The following is an 18,036-nucleotide window of genomic DNA, read 5'->3' on the forward strand; positions in this document are numbered from 1 at the left end:
GCAGTCACTCAGTGGAAACATAAAAGGCACATGGTCAGCAGATCAATGCATTCCCTGCAGATGTTACTTCTATCCTTGGTTGTAACTGTACACCCTTCATGACCAACACTGAATCAACTTGTATGTTCTCTGAGCCGTCTTCTTTCCTCAAGCTTCCCTTTTAGAGCAAAGTAGATGTAAACAATTTATATATAAAAAAGGAATCTAAATAATGTTTCACTTTTTTCTGTTCTAGTATTCAACTCGATATAAAATACTGTTTATTTCAAGCTTTCATTTTTCACAAACAAAAAATGCCTCGCAACAAAAGGGCCTCTGTTTGTTTTATAGTGCTCATGAAGCCAGAGCAAAGTTCAATCGGTCATTATGTTGCTTATTTTAATGCAGTTCTTACAGTACAGCCGCAATTTGCGTTCACAAACTAAGACTAAAATGGAAAAACTGTGTCAGAGACACGTCCTGTGCGCGTAAAATGCCGCAGAACCTGCGTGTGTTTGCTTTTGCACAACAGGAAACCCAAGTCCTCACCCACCAACGTGCTACTGCTCTACATACCGCACCGAGAATGGTTACTTAACCCTTTTCACAGAGCCAAACCTCTCTCTTTAGCCCAACATGTACACCATACATTCAGAACGATTCGAAACCTATAAAAAACCTCTGCAGTTGAGTAGGCATCAATCTCAAAACACGTCTTTGAGTACATGACCAGTAATCTCATCCCTCACTACTCCTCCACAGTAGCATTTTACAGGTGTACTCAGTAACACAATCCTGAAAGTTGTATAAGACTATTTCTGAAAATGAGTGGACATTTTCTTGCTTAAGTTATGTAGGAGGATCTCTTTGCAATAGTCATATCCATAAGAATAAGAATAAACGTCATTTTTGCATCACATTGTCAAGTTGTCAAGAACAACTTGAGGTCATGCAGTAGTATACAACTTGTAGGAATCGCATACATCATCACATGGTCACAAAAACAAATCTCGATTAATCACATTCCAGAATAAAAGTCTGTGTTTACATAATATGTCTGCGATTAATCACGATTAATAGTTCAACAGCAATTAAACAAATAATAAAAAATGAGCATTTGACATGCGTACCTGTGTTGTTGCATCCAGATCCTTCTTTTGAAATGCATTATTTAATACTTAAAGGAGGATTGCTTATATGTGGTATCATCAGGGCCCTTTGATGCAATTAATTTTGAAATATGTCTGTTATCTCTGCAAGCTTCGAGCACACATTAGGGCTGTATTTAGTATTGACTTGTGCTGAGATATTGTAGAATACCTCTACCCGATAAGCGGAGTCCTATGAATGACTGCAGAATAGAATAGTAATATAATTTATTTGCTGGCACAGAATGACCTCAATATTTTCTGAGAAAGTAAATGTGCTTCTGCACTTTATTGCATGTGGAGTTAATTTGATCATTCCTAGAAAAAATTGACTAAATTAGTGGAAGGTACATCACATCCACTGGAGCAGCATGGGCTGAAATCTAATTGGAGTTAAGACCTCATATTTCTTACTGCTGGGAGATCTATGAGGGTTTTGCTTTTCCCGGAGGTCTGTACGTGTTTAGATCAAGCTTATTCTAAAATGCTCTTCAAATTAAAACTTCTGCTGCTGTTCTAATGTCTGTAATTTTTGCACGTAGCCTGAGATTCTATATGATAATAAGTATAGCATATGCTTCTGTGACGTATTTTATGTTGTTGTAATGTGTGGTGGTTTGCTTTTCTTGTGGGCAGCGTGGGGAACGGGGTAAGAGCAGGGTGCTAAGCAGCAGCACTCAGTGGGAGAGTCGACCTTAACAACACAACCCCAGAGGATGATGATGAATCTCCCAAGCCACAAGCTTCTGCCTCGGTGCACAAACATGCCTGACACACATAGAGCAGCACAACAACCTTGCAAGGAGTTGATATTTCATGTCAAGTATATAGTGATTGGCGGCTAGGCGCACATGCTTCAACGTGTTGAGTCATTGTACTCGTGTAGGCAAAGAAAACCCGACTTGTAGCATTTTCCAGAAGTGTCCAAATTAAATCTTGTTGTTTGAGTTTAGAGTCTTGTTCTCAAAACATTAAGGTTTTGGCATCACTTTGATGATAATTCACAGCCCATATCAAATATCTGTTTTCATACACTTGTGGCTATCGTTGGTTTTGAAGAATATGGTGCGTGAGTGGAAGTTGATAGTCAGAAGCACTGATACATGTACCTGCTATGTTTTTGAGTGTGATGTTGAACACACCTTGGGCCTCTTGACACAAAATCCAGGTAGAGCTGGAGTTAAAGAAAAAATGAGCAGTCAAGCAGGAGAGCCAATCAAAAGAGAGATGAGTGATTCTACTACAAAAGCCTGTGCCGGCACACTGCACAGCACATCTTTCACTGACCTACATTTACTTTCCCGGGTACACACACACACACACACACACACACGCTGCCTGAAGCATTGGCTCCATTGTTGCTCCAAAACCACCATAAATTGAACAGCTCTAACTACGACTGGCAATATTGCTTTTGCTCTAGATTAATGTAGAAAGCTATAGATTAAAGAAACTTAGTGAAACAAAGATAACAATACCTTAGATGTTTGTGCATATGCTTTTTGATGTCATAAAATGTGCTCAGATTCTGATGAATTTGCAACTTTTGAATTACCATATTCCTCCCCGGAATTGATTATCAGGGGCATTTTTCATTTTTATGAGGACATTTTTATTACTTCAGTTTAATGAAACAAAATAGCTGTACATGAACAGCAGAGATGGACAGTTCATTCCTTAACCCTGTGCAGTGAGTCCCATACTTAATTTTGCCCTTTAATACCTGATAAATGTGATGCGATTTGAGAAAACCCAACACATGGTGACATTTTAACATATGACAGCCTTGGCCAAAACATTTTAATTTTGTTCATACCATGTGTTTTACAAAAGTTATGGTTATCTGAAGTCGGCTGATCACTTTGATTTTCAGAAATGGGGAAAACAGTTGGGGATGAAAATAAAAGCAGAACAGTCAAGTATCACAAGTAGAATCCGTGCTCTATTAACAATTCAATATAAAAACATTCTCTCGTGCTGAAATATGTTAATAAAGTGAAAGTAATGCATGGCGTTAATATGAAAAGGGTGCACACTTAAAGAATGAGAGCTCTGTCAGGACGACTAAAACACTGCATCACTAGCTGACTTTATCCTGAAGAGAACAGCAACTTAGTAAGTAGTGAAACATGTTTTCTGTTGTTTATAATGAGCATAGTATCTGAACATCTGATGTGTTGCAATCGCGTACACATGAGCAGCAGCCCACCGGGAAGCTTCCTCTGCTTCAGACGGCAAGCTCCATCATCAAACCATAATGTTGCATTAAAAACTTTTCTTGCCGCAGTTTACGGGATGTGTGCATTGATACACCTTCATTCTACACGTTATTTGGTTTATTTTGATATGTTACTGAACAGTGACTGAAAAGTTTCAACAGTTTTAACAAATCTGTTCAAAGGAGTCATTTGTTTGGGAGGCTGGCAAACTTGCTGTGTACAGTATAATTGTCATGGTTCTGCCTCGTCTTGTCAAGTTTTTCTAGTCTTGGGGCAGGATCATGACAGTACCACCTGTTTTGTGTGGAGAGAAACACATTATTGTCGGTCACGACATAATGTGCGTTCTCTCCGGTCTCGTCTATGTCCCCGCCCTCTTGTTCCTCATTCATTATCTTATGGTTTCATGCCCCTCAACAGTTGCCTGCTAGATTTGATTCCCTACTTAATGCCCTTGTGTTTTCTGTCCTTTGCTTGTTCATTTGCTAGTTTGTCGTGTTTCAAGACATTGTGTATTTTCTTCTTAGTCAAAGTCTAGTCTAGTCCAGTCAGTAAGTGTCAAGTGTTATATTAGTTTAGTCCAGTCCAGTGTATTGTTTCTGTCAAGTCTGTGTTCTATTATTTCGCTGTCAGTATTGTTTTACCCCCTCGTGGGTCTTATGTGTTTTGTAATTAAAGCCTTTGTTTTTCCACCACAGCGGCCTTCGTTTGGGTTCTATCCTCCCACCGCCGTGACAATAATACTGATTCAAAGAGCCAACTGCAAAGCTTAAAACATTATACAACGATGTATTCCATGTTAATTTAAGAAACCTTTTAAGAAATTGAGCGTACTTGGATGCAAACAATGTTAAAAAAAATAAAAGCCACGAAACACAGCTAATACAGCTCCTAATAGCTCTTGTACTGCAACTCTTCAGCGCCTCACTGGGTTAATCGCAAAACAATGCCTCCTTTGCGGCATAATGCAGCAACAGCAGTTACAAATGACAGTTGACAGAATACATGCAGTGTTTTTTGTGAAGACACCCGAAACAATTTTGGCAAGAGACTGAGGCGTCACGAAATTTGACGGAGGCGGCCGCCTCCAACTTTCTCTGCAAGAAAAACCCTGCTATAGAGAAGTATTGCAATCTTCGTCTCTTCAAATAAGCTTTAGTTTGATCACATTTATAAAAAAAAAAAAAGATTTACGTTTTTTCCCGAAAACTGGTGAGCCCTGAACGTGTGAAGGGGTGGGTCTACAGCATGAGCACACAATACATCGTCGCATTATCCCTGCATAAATGTTGGCAATAATTTTGTGTTGTCTACTAGGGCTGGGCGGTATGCCGGAATAAAGTGTCAAGAGATTTTTCTCTTCTGTGTATTACGCGGAATGTAAATAAGTAGTTGTTGTTTACTTGGCGTTCTGCAAGTTATTCTGAAAAAACGTGAATTAATCCACCCGTAACAAATGAGCCTGTCAAATATTCTTGTGATCTTTTTTCTGTTTGTAGTTTTGTGATCCGCTACAGTGCGCCACTTTCTCACTCGCAGTGCTTGTGCAGGGATCTGCGCGTGCATATAAAAAAGCTAATTCTCTCCACGTGATTGGTGTACCCCGTGCAGCGTCACAAATGGAACGTAGGGGGTCATTACACAGAGTGACGCGCATCTGACCCGTAACTGAAATTGGAACGACAGACGACTCGAATTGATTAAAATTCAGCAGCGTTTGTGTTTTGTAACTTAGTTTCAACTGGTAAAATTAGGTGAAAAAAAGACGGAGCGTAAGCAGTGAAAACTGCGACTTTAACAAATTAACATTGGCTCTTTTATTTAGAAGGTGGGACTTATTCCACCATCGCGCACATTGAAAATTATCCCATTCAATGTTTATATTGATATAAATTAAGCGTGTTATATCTTAAATTGATGTTCAGACTCGGCTCAGAGCACATAGATGATAGCCAAGTAATGCTGTTCGTTCAATCAGCAAGAAAGGAATAAAATGAATACCACATGAGCAATGAGGATTGCATCACAATCCGGTACAAGGCAGTAACGTTAGTAGGTAAGACGACAACTTGTATTTTTGCAACTTATTTACTGGCTTAACAGCAATTTGCTGTGGAATTTGTGCTGATCGGGTCCAGGGACTGGCTTTCCGGCCAGGTTAGGGTCAAACTTTCAAATAATAGTCGGGTCTGGGTAGCACATTTAAGGCATTTCTCGCGTCTTTTCGGGTTCGGACCCGTGAAGACATCTAATTCACACACAGCTTCATTACTTACTGCCTGAAATGTAATTGTAAGGACATTGTAATAGTTACTCTTTAATGAACTACATCTTCATGTTGTTTCTCAGGTGTGCTGGATGAGGATGTTGTTGTGATCGAAGCGACACCAGCACCCGCAGTGCCTGCAAATGAAGAGATCAATGTCACCTCCACAGACAGTGAAGTGGAGATTGTAACCGTTGGAGATGCCTTCAGGTGAGATTTCACATCTGCTAGATAATTTTGCAATCAATTTTAGCATGTATTGAATATTTGAAGACGATTGTTGACACATCTTAAGATCCTGGATGAAAAATAATTCATGTCCGAATGGAAGCATCAGGTTTGTGGTTTGTGGAGGAACTATTGGTCCTGATGAGGAGGCATATGAGGCTGGCAATCTCCACCATGAAGGTATTCCACAGAGCTCCCAGCTGTTACAGATAGTACATATAGTAGGAAACGTCATCTCCTGTTTTCACATTCAGTGGACAAAATCAAACAAGCCCAGCTTTATTTTTCTCTTTTGACCTGAAAAATAGTTTCTGTTCAGTACGTTGAGTTGAGTTGTACTGTCTTGTCTTCAATGTACAGATTAGACTTGGATTTGGCCGCATCATGTGTCCATTTAATAAATGCTACAGCTTCAGTTTTTTGGCTTGGTTATCCTAAACTGTGTCATAAGGAGCTCTCAGCAGGCCTGCCCTTTGAAATCCGATCAAAGCAGATACGATGTGGTTTTGTCTGAACTGCAGTCCCTCTTGATTTGATTTCAGTGTCTCGCTTCTCTCTTAATTGTTATTGAGGCGTCTGTTGCTGAGCTGAGAATCATTGCTGGATTCCCTTATTCCTTTAACTGCTGCCAAAAATAGTGCCCTCCGCCGCTGCGTGCCTCCCAGCAGAGTAGAGTCATTCAGATGGGCCAGATGAATGCAGAACTGTCATCATTGGGAGCTGTGGTGGAGATGTGATGCTCTTTTTGTGTTATATCTGGACCTGAATCATTTAGTTGGGTTAGATGAGTGACTCTCCTGGCTGTTTCTTTACCGGTCTTGTCCCATGGTGTTCACCAAAGGTTGTGAATGAGGCGAAACCAGGTCAGAGAGACCTGAAGGAATGTTTATCTAAAAGGCACATGGAGATGAGAAATTTTCCAGTTCTTCTCGTCCTTTTGTGGCGTTGCCCTTCTAGAGAAGCTTAAAAGAGGCATACATGTGCACAGGGTTTTTCCAAACACCTTATAATCTTAAAATGACTCACCTGCTGATTTTGCTTTCAGTGTATTAGGTTTTCCCGTTATATATCAAGCAAACTACAGATACAAAAACATCAGCACATACACCAAGCTCATCCACTATTAAATCAAAGATGTTTCTCTTCTTAAATCAGATTTCCCCTCCTCCACTCGCACATGTTTTATCTCTTTCTCCGCATCAGTAAGATCAGCTGTCTCATTTGTTTTCTTAAAGTTCACGCACACTATTATGCCGTTTCACACAACAGGAATCATGCGGTTCTGCCTTTATAAGACTTTAGCGTCAAGAGCTGTGTCTGTGTACTCGTGCAGGGACTGTGTGTGTGTGTGTGTGTATGCAGGAATGTGGGCTTGTGTGTTTGTGAGTGCTGATCTGCAGACTGTGTGTACGCTGTGGACTGTGGTGTGGTTTGGATTGGTCTTTACTGAAGGGGGAGGGAGAGGCATAACAGCTCATGAGAGGAAAATATCACGTGATCAAGGTCAGAGGAAAATGGGGGTCTTTTGTGTGTGCACGGTTGAGAATGGAGAATAGGTGTTTCAGTCAGAACAAATACATTCATCAGTGATTTTACCTATTGTGTGTGTGAAAACACATTACACATCGCGTTATTCAAAGTATTTATTAAATTACACTTTTGTTTAGTCCGATAAATGATACATTTAAATGTTATCGGTATCGTTTATAAAATCAGGCCGATATATGATATAAATCATTTCCTTTGGTTGAACCAGTTCAGGTGCATGCTGCTCGCACTTAAAAGTAGTACTGATCCTTCACTTACTCTTAGTAGCAAAATATTGTTGATGCAGTTACTTTATGCAGATGTTTATGAATGTGTAAATTATTGCAACAAACACGTATTGTTTAAATCAGATACTCTGAATGCTTTCTGTCCGGAGAACTACACACTTCTGGCTGGGTTGCTCTGGAAGAACATCTATAATTAGTTTGTTAAATAAAAACTAGGCCTATTCCAGAAAAATGATCTTTAACTATAGTGTAAAGTAGGCCTGGTACATGATTTTCTGGGAAAAGAGAACTAATGGTTGCCTTGTTTTCTGCAGTGAATGTTTTCAAAGAAAAGCAGTTGTCCCCTTTTTGCCTTTTGTTTCAGACTCAGAGAATGTTATATTCATATTTAGAGACTGTATCTGGTCCCAGTGTTAAAGAAAGGAATCCGTCAAAATGTTAATATCAGTGCATCCCTGATTAAAAGCATTATAATTCTGTGAAAATCACTAATAAATGCAGCCATTTAGTTGGAGTAATAAACTTAAATCTTTCTCTGTTAAATCTTTGAGAAGACACTAGGTTGTTTTTTGCTTCCCATCTCTATTCCCTCATCTCTTCCCTCTTATACTGTTTTTAACCTGTTGATGTGTTCACCGCTCAATTTAGCTTTTATGTAGCTTTCTTCAGCTTCATTATAGAGCTCTCTCAGCGAGACCTAGAAAGGACGTCTATTTGTAGGCATGTTGTGTAGAAGAGCTATAAACAGTCATAATGTAGAGCAGCAGGATTCAGTTTTTTCCTCCATCTTGAAGCCCCACCCCCTCTCTCGTTCTGTTTTCCTCTTTTCTCTCCTCCCTTCCGCTCTGTAGTCTACACCCATGCCCATGGAAAGTGCTTCCTGGAGCTAGATGTGTGTTGTGCAGGAAGAGTGATCTCATGTAATGATTCCCATCTCCCCATGCCGCCTGGCTCTTTCTCAGCTGATGGAGTGGCTCTAAGTGTCTAGAGTCAAAAACATGAGCAATAAAGCTTTTCCACTGAAATACATTTTTATCAGGAAGCCTCTGTTCATGTTGTTGTTCTTTTTTTCTTGCCTGAAACTGTTTGTGTGGCCCTGAAAACAAGATGCTGTTGTGGTTGGAGCCCCTGCTTTGACCTTTCCAGCCGCTTCAGAAAAGCACATTGATCACATGCCCTCGCTGTAATTCCTATAATACATTTGCAAACAAGACACTGTGGAGAGACTCGCATTTCTCAAATTCCAAATAACTCTACCCTTTCTCTAGACCTCTCCCTATCACTTCATGTGTTTAGAAAGCCTATCCCTGCCATAAAATCCAAATGCCACCCAGGTATAATTTACAGAGTAATCCCAGGCCTGCTCGTGGGTAATTAGACAGAGGTCCCGATGGATGTCTCTGTCTCTGCCTGTGATTTTGTTAGGTACAGATCAGCGTCACAGACAGGTTCAGGTATTCCTTTGCACTCGCATTTGCATCTATAGCAGTGTGTCCGTATAGTCTCAAAGCTTTTACAAACTTGGGCCCTTGGGTATATTGGGCATGATTATGTTAGAAGTGCTTCAATTAATTTGTGAATTAATATCAAGTTACTATTGACCTTATGATATATGGTGCTGTTCGGTTTAACACATTATATATTTTAAATAATTTTGACTTTAAACCTCAACCGCTATTGCCTGCAGATAAATGCCACATTTTTCGTCATGTGTTTGCCACCTTAGACAAGTTTGTTTTATACAACCTGTGCAAAAACCTGTGCATTTGTGTCCGTCTGGTATTTTCTTTCATGTTTGATTTTCCTGTATGAATTTTAATGTATGCATTTTTCATTTATGAATGTTTGCTGTAGAAGCTACATTGTGTGTGTGTGTTCACAGTGAACTAATACAATATAAAATACAATAAAAAAATAGATTATGACATCTAGTTCAGTATTTTACAGTCACTTTATTGTCAAATCTGAGTTCAAGATAACTGACACAGGGACGTTCTCAAGGAAACTATGCATCCTGGAGTTGCTCCTCAGGTCTCAGGAGAATCCCTCTCCCCTCCATGCCTGTTGGTAATCATTTTGTTTTGATGTTTTAATGATGCAATCTGTGGTTAACAGGCTCACCAGTGTTAGGTTGGGAGGCAGGGGGCTTCCCCATTCTCTTGACACAGGGGCTTGAGACCTCTAAATCCCAGCCTGGAGAACAGCTCTATTCCCAGTCACACTCTGCTTTACGGCAGCCAGGGCCGCTGTGCCCCTCCTATGGAATCGGATCCTCACTGAGGGGCAGAATTCCAAGAGTGATTGCAGGATTCCAGAATTATTTGTTTGGAATTCTGTAAAACTGCCATATTGTTTCATTTACAATATCATAATCAGCAGTTATTTAAAATGATAAACATAACTACAACATTGTTACTTCATATGTTTTATGAATGTCCCAGTACAGTTACTTAGCATTTTTGTTACTTCAAATATTCTGAATGTTATTTGCAGAAGATGATGGTTTATTTGACATGAAATGGCAGCATAACAATAAAGTCACATTGGCCCCTCCCCTTTCCTCCATGCACAAGCTTATCCACCTCTCACACTGTTTACACCAGAGAGCACAGACTTTGAGGGGTTGCTCTCTTCTCAGACAAACTAGCCTTCGTTGTTCACATTAAATAAAAAAAATTAGTCAAAAAATATGATGAAAATAATTACATAAATGTATTCCCCTCAAAGGTCGCAAATAATGTAACCAGACTTTATTTGTTGATGTCAGGTTACATGTGTGTGAAAAAAAAAAAACACCGGTTCTGATCTTATAAGCATAGTCACATACTCTCTTAAAGGTTCATAATATTTGTTTGCGTCTGGCTGCCCTATCTCTCATGTCAGCTTGCACTGATGCACTTCTAAAGCTTTGTGGAGACAACAAAAGGCCAGGCCTGCTCCAACAGAATCCAGGACAGATTATGCTATTCTTTGTTTTCAGTGTTGACATGAAGTTAATCTAAGGAACAATCTGTGTGTTGTCTAGGCCACGCTCAGTGGGAAGTCATGGCAGGATGCACTGGGGTCCCAGCTGTTCCCAGAACCGTGCTCAGGAGGGGCGTGGCCGCCATCGCCTGTCCACCGTCATCCAGCCACTCAGGCAGAGTCCTGGAGAGGTGGTGGACCTCACCGTGGACGAGGATGGTAAGGAGATCCTGTCTTTTTATCTAGATCCATTTAAAGAAATCCAGCTCCTTAATGGTCACTGTCTAGCAGTATAGCGCAAACCCTTGAGTCTTTTAGTATTTCTTAAAAATGGCCCAGCCCCTGTAAAACCGTGTTTTTCATTTTAAGAAAATATCAAAAATGTTGTCATATGATGTCACTTTCAAATGCAGAAAAGTTAATTCACGCATTTTTGACGTCAAGACTATATTATTGTTATTCACTATTAGTACTCCGTGTGCATGGCAATCGGGGACTTATTAAGATATTAGATCTTCTGTTTATTATTGTTGCTAATAGATTTGAATCAGATTTCAGGTATTTTTATATTGGGGTCCCTCGGCCACATTTGTCATTATGTTGTGCAGTTGAAAGCTCTAAAGGAAAAGGAGCATGAGTGGTATATGGATCCATACTTTTCATGTTTGCACTGGCTGCATTCACAAATAAATAAAAAAATCCAAGCAATTTAGCATCAGCAATTCCAAAGAGTTGAAAGCCCAGGAGCAGCACCTCAAATGGAATTCAATATCCCCCATTTCACAACATGAAAAGGCCTCTGAATATTGTTCCCAAGGTATCCAAAAGCTGTAACCACGGCTGAAACCAGATACACATTGCATAACCAGAACGATTAAAAACACGTATTTGTCTGCTTTCGCTGAGGCCTGAATTTGAGGGAGAGACTGTGTTCAGGCTTTCATTCAAACCTAACAGGTTTGATGAGTATTTGACGAGTGTCTGCCTGACTTCAGCGGTTCAGTTATGGTCTTCAGGTCTGGATTAAGAAGAGGGGAATGAAAGTTAGATCAGCCCGATTCAACGCTGTGTGGGTTTTGGGAAATATTAGATGTCAGTTCTAATCTACTCAACTCTGAGCGAGCAGTCCACTCTGTCTCTGTTTCACTGAGCGAGGGGGCGAGGAACGATTCGGTCACTGTTGTTCAGCACTGTGGATTGCGGCCGTCTGTGTTATAATGATTAATCTAAAACGTTTCACAGTGTTTCCCCTTGGTTTACGGCTTTGGGGGGGTGTATCCGGTCTCTATTTTTTCATTGCGGCAGAGGTCCAGACAATACTAAATAAATCATATTTAATCAGTTGAGCCCAGTCTGTTCTGACTGTATATAAAAAGTTTACATCTAATGTTTAGTCAAGCACTTTGTTTTATATTCCGATACCCACAGTATGAAACCTAGAAAAGCATGGTAACTGAGAAAATGTGTTGTTGGCTCTGGTGCTAAAGTGAAGTCCTAGTGGCCTATTTTAATATTTAGTAAATCTACTGACATCAAAATGTAACAACTGAAATAAATTTATAATGAGCAGAAATTATAAAGTTACTAACAAGTAGCCTAACCATGCCATTCATACTAGAACTGATTCTAAATCATCTCCGATTAAAACATGATTAATTATGAAATGCTCTTAACATGCCGATTATTGATGCTTTTAGTATGATTAATATCATTAATGCTAAATGTAGATACAATATGTTATGATTTATAATCCGGCACAAACCTATATAGAAAAGCTTACCTGTGTATGTGCGCGCACGTGTGTGTGTGTATGTGTGCCAGCATCAGGTTGGAACCCGATACGGAGAGCAGAGGAGAATTTTTAATACCATAATGCTATCTCTTGTGATATGCCGTTATATAGAAAATAAAATTAACCTGACCTTCAAAGGGGGCGGGGGGTGCCGTTGGAGAGGCGGGGCGCCCCCCTAAGGTAATGGTAGGGATTTCAACATGCACGCTGGCATTAATAGCCTCTACAGCTGCACAGCATTCTCAGCGTGTAACAGCCACAGACCAGCAGACAGCGACAGCATTCTTTTGCTTGTCTATGTAACTTGGCCTAATTCTGATTTCATTTGTAGGCATCTTAATGGAATCTGTCTGTTATGCAAGGTGCCTCTGAATCAGCCAAAGGTTTCATAGATTGACTCAGAACTTGTATAGAAACCAATTAAATTGCCAGTCGGGATAAAGAATCTCAGTCTGTGTGGTTGTGTCATTAATCTGTGATACTTTTCTAAATTTCAAGGTTTGTCAAAGAAAGACCTAATTTACATAGTTTCGTTTTGATGTACTGTCAAGAATTGCCTCTTTTTGTTTCCTTTTCTCCGGGGTCTATAGCTGTTGGGAAGGGACCAGAGCAGACTGAGATATGATTGCATTTGCATTTCTTTTGATGGAGTGAGAAATTAATTTGCAAATATGAAAAGCAGACGGATTACTCACAATGGAATGTTAATGAGCAGCTTTCCTCATGGGCCACTTGGTGAATGAAGTCCTTGAGTGTGAAAATGTACATACTGAGTTTGAGAAAGACATCTGCAGACATTTGCACCCCTTTAAAGTTATGACCGTGAGAGAGCTCAGCTCGGAGAGAAAGCTCACTCTTCATGTTTCTGTTTGTTTGTGTGATTGTTGAACCATCTTTAGATCTTTCAGTTGTGCCAACCACATCTGACAGCACACACCCACAGCCGGTCAGTTCTTCCTCATCATCTTCCTCTTCTCGTAATGCCTGTACCTCAGAATCGCCGCAGGAGGGTCCTGGTCCCTCCAGTAGCTGCTCGGCAGCTGCCCCTGATAGCACACTGGCAGCACAGAGCCACAGTGGAGTGCCAGGACACAGAGTTACCAACACCACTGCCAATGAAGGTAAACTATTTCGTAATAGACAGTAAATGTTACTTTTACATCTCTTCACCTCCTTTTGGTTTTTGTTTATCAGATGACAACAGAAGAAACATGTCGGCTGAGAACGGTGGAGTGGCTATGCCCAGGTTACCCTCCTGTTGCCCCCAGCACTCCCCTTGCAGCGGACCCTCTCCAGGTCACCTCTCCCTGGGACACACCCACTCGGGCTGCCTACAGGGCGGGACTACACAGCAGTCCGGCTCAACGCAGTCTGGCGCCCAGCACACTCACAGTCACTCACACCATTTTCACCACCACCATCACACAGCTCCGGTCCCCCCTTCCCTGCCCTTCCCAGAGTCCAGCTGCCCTTTGGAGAGACCCACTGCCTTGCCTGCACCCTGTGGAGGGGTGACCATCAGCAACCAGTATCACGACCAGGTACTTTTTTATACCTGCATGGTTCTTCAGGGCCGCTGTGGTGCCATTATTAGAAAATCAGTGAAGCCAGTGAGGCTTCGGCATTATGATTTTAGGTTAAAAGTCATTTTAAAAGCCATAATTCTAATTGTTCTTATTATCGCCCTTTGAATGTTTTAAATGAAAGCCTTATAAAGTTATATAAATATAAAATCAATAACCCTTTACAGTAAGGTTGTATTTTTAAACGTAGAATTAAATGGAAATTCTGTCATCATTTACTCACCATCTTGTCATTTCAAAGGTTTATGACTTTCTTTCTTCTGCGGAACACGAAAGAAGATATTTTGAAGAATCTTGATAACCAAACACCAGCAGTACCCATTCACTTCTATTGAACAGACACAAAACCAAAACAAGTGAATGAGGGCCAGTTAACAACATTCTTCAAAAAAATCTTCTTGAGTGCTATGCATAAGAAAGAAAGTGGATGAGTAAATGATGACAGTATTTTTATTTTGGGTGACCTATCACTTAAATGCATTAGCTAACATGAATTAACAATACTACTTCAGAAATTGTAAATCTTTGTCCATATTTATTTCAGCTTTTACTAATACATTTTAACATCAACATTTTTAACTGTTAGTTATTAGTTAAAATTACTTAACATATTTTTTAACAATAAACTAATATGAAAAGGTGTAGTGGCATTAACTAACATTAACATAGATTATTACATTCTGAAAAACTGTGTTCCTCATTTTCAGTTCTTGTAGGCTAATGCATTTACTATTGCTAACAAAAACAACCTTAATGTAAAGTGTCACCAAAAATATCAGAATATGACGTTGACTTTGCACAGCATAACATGTCTTGTTTGTCATATCACCGATGGTTTACGTTTAACAGCATATTTTTTTATTTAGGATTAGTTGAGTTTCTGCCTCCTTCAAATGCTAAAACTTCATTCATGTTTCAACAAAGAGAAGAAAATCTAAAGCACTTTAATGAAATAATAATTTTTTGTGAAGCTACACATTTCCACAGGGGGTTTAGTTTGAGGCCTTACTGTCAGTGTTGTTCAATAATTCACATCGAGTTAATTGTGTTGGCGGCTGAATTCTGTTATTTACCAGCAGATAAAGCGGCCGCAGAGTCGCGTCGTGCACAAATATGTGTATATATTGCATGTGTTAAAAGAGTGTAAAAGTGTTTGTTGTGCGATTCTACACTTCTACACATATAAGCACACAAGCTACACTCCAAACAGGGTGACCAGTAATGGGGCTGTCAGGGTGTTTAGCATGAAAAGGAAGTTGTTTTCATGCAGAATGCATGAATGGCAAAAGACTGTGGCCTTTGATGATGGGGCCATGAGAAGTGCTGTTAGCTAGTGATCACATATGCACATACAGGAGGCACTAGCAGAACGGGATGATGTCAGGCATGGTTTATACATCAAAGTGTGCAAAGGATTAGATTTGGGCTAAATGCCTTGGTTTCATGAGAATTCCAAAATGCTTTGGTTCAAAAGTTTTTTTTCTCATCATTTTAGGTCAAACTGAAGCTACGCACTCTTAAGTTTTCAACCTAAAACTGAAAAAACTAACTTTCCCCCAGACATGACACTCAATCCTCAAAAACACTGGCACTACAACATTGTCTTAATCACTGGTGAGATCAAATCAAAACACTGTTATTAAAATCTCTTATTGTGATTCAATAATAGTTTTACAGCTCAGTGCCTATTTCATTAAAATGCAGTGCAGATAGAGCAAAATGCAAAATGAAGAAAAAGATGAAGTAGATTATCTTACAAGACAAGTACAAAAACCAAAGAACAATATGAACTGGGTATGCAACACAATACAGAATACAGCTGCATAAATAAATAAATATGGCTTCATCAAACCTTTGGGCCAATTTCGTCTACTATAGCAGTTTCTTGGTTTTCTGGCAAAAGATTATCTTTACTACAAGTAGTGATCTCTGAGTTTTACAAAAACAGAATAATGTGAAAAGGGCTACAAAAACAAATTTGTAAATTTTACAATCACAAGTGTGAGGGTGTTCATGTAGTACAGTTAACTGGATACAGAATAGTGAAATTTCTCTAATATAAAGTTCTGTTAGTGTGTACTGTAATTATACTGTATGATTACTGTTAGTAGTATAAAACCTTGTAAATTATTCTAGGATGATAGATCCTTTATTAATCCCCTGTGGGAAAATTATTTGGCATGAGCAGCCAGGCGACAGTACAGTACACAACAGTACAATTACAACCAGTGTAAAACAATACATTATAATAATGTTCAAATATACATAGAATAGACGAGATCTAAAGAGAATATTTAAAAATCAATATGTATATATTGATACAAAAACAATCTTCACTGGGTATACAAAGAATGCACAGGATATACACAGTATACATAGAGTTGAGGAAACAAAGAAGGCTGTATCTACAAAAGTACTTTATTCACAGGTGTAACATGAATGGTGCCTTTATTGCTGAAGGTACAAATGACCGTCGATAGCATTCACTGTTGCACCGGGGTGGGATCATTTTGCAGCTAAAATTACCCCTCAATGCAACAAGCACATTATGAAAGAGGGTAAGAGGTGTGCAGTCCATGATGGTCGAGAGTCTGGACACCTTGTTTCAGCAACGACCTCCAGCGGAACCAGATCCTCTCCAATGACTGACCTTGCCTTCTTGATGAGTTTAAGTTTGTTGACATCCTCCACTTTAACACCAGTGTCCCAGCACACCACAGCATAGCAGAAGGAACTGGCTTCTACAGACTGGTAGAACATCAAGAGGACTTAACACATAAAAGGACTTCAGTCTCCGCAAAAACTTAGGCCATTATTGTAAATTGCCACACATGTTTTTTGTCCAGTTGAATTTACTTTCAATGTGGAACCCAATGTATTTGTAAGAATCCACGATCTCCGCACTACAATCACTAATACAGACAGGGATGGGTTGTTTTTCTCCTGAAGCAATTACCATTTCCTTTGTTTTTGGCACATTTAGTTGTAGGTGGTTAGCTTCACACCACTCCACAAAGTGCCCTGTATTCCATCACCTGTCCCATCTCAATACACCCAACAACAGCAGAGTCATCGGAAAACTTCTACAGGTTACATGACTTTTGTGTTGTACTGGAAATCAGAAGTGTTGAGGGTAAAACGAAACTGAGACAGAACAATTCCTTGTGGTGCACCTATGCTGCTAATTACCAGATCTACCTGTATGGTAATCAGTGACCCAGGAGATTATTGAGGCATCAACCTGCATTACCTCTAGTTTCCTTTCCAGTAACGTTGGTTGTATTGTGTAAAAAAAGCACTGGAGAAGTCAAAGAACGTGACTCTCACAGTAATGCCAGTCCTGTCAAGGTGTGGGTACATTCTCTGCAGCATGTATATGACGGCGTAGTCCACACCGACCTGGATCCAATACTATCCTTTCAGTAGTCTTCATTATGTGTGATGTCAGTGCAACCGGTCTAAAATCATCAAGCTCCTTAGAACATCCCTTCTTTGGTACTGGAACCAGGCATGATGTTTTAGGCTCAAGATAAAAAGACGCTGAAATACTCCACTTAGTTGAACGCCACAAGTTCTCAGGACTCCGGGAAATATACTGTCTGGTCCTGAATCCTTGTTTTGGTGTAGCCTCCTCAGCTCATTCTTAACTTGTTCCTTCGAGATTGTCAGTCACCTACATGGATATGTTGGGATTTGTGGGTGTTTTTGTGGATGTTGAAAGATTACTATTATGTGTTTTCTGAATTAGAACATTGTTAAACCTTTGCAAAATTAGGGCGTTTCTGTGTGGGGTTTGTACAAGTTGGTGTATAGTTTTGAGCAGGGGCTAAGGTGAGTGGATATCCGGTGCTTAGCCCAGAGTGAGACTTATTCACGTCTTTTGCCAGTCCCACTCCCGTCTCTTACCAAAGCTTTCCTGTATTCTCTCGACTGTCCTATCAAATCAAGGAAAAAAGCCCTTATAATATATCTTAAACAAAAAAAGAAAGATGGAAAAAGTGACATTTAGGTACTTTCATCGCGCTGGCTACCTCACAGCTAAAGTGGACCTCAACCTCGGCTTCTGTCCGTAGCAAATCCCT

At 39.9% G+C, this 18,036-nt stretch overlaps 1 protein-coding gene across 9 annotated transcripts in view; it reads left to right on the forward strand.

The window, feature by feature from the left end:
- rnf111 (ring finger protein 111) overlaps positions 1-18,036 on the forward strand; it is a 34,997-nt gene that overhangs the window by 9,579 nt on the left and 7,382 nt on the right. For 6 of the 9 annotated variants that reach the window (XM_079463768.1, XM_079463772.1, XM_079463770.1 and 3 more), the window contains 4 exons: positions 5,696-5,822; positions 10,641-10,798; positions 13,271-13,492; positions 13,566-13,912. In XM_079463768.1, the coding sequence (XP_079319894.1) occupies positions 5,696-5,822; positions 10,641-10,798; positions 13,271-13,492; positions 13,566-13,912 (854 nt within the window). The remainder of the gene's footprint in view (positions 1-5,695; positions 5,823-10,640; positions 10,799-13,270; positions 13,493-13,565; positions 13,913-18,036) is intronic. The other 3 variants (XM_079463774.1, XM_079463775.1, XM_079463776.1) reach the window with 1 other exon arrangement.

The sequence above is a fragment of the Barbatula barbatula genome (genome assembly GCF_947034865.1).
Source record: "Barbatula barbatula genome assembly, chromosome: 1".
NCBI classification, from domain to species: Eukaryota; Metazoa; Chordata; class Actinopteri; order Cypriniformes; family Nemacheilidae; genus Barbatula; species Barbatula barbatula.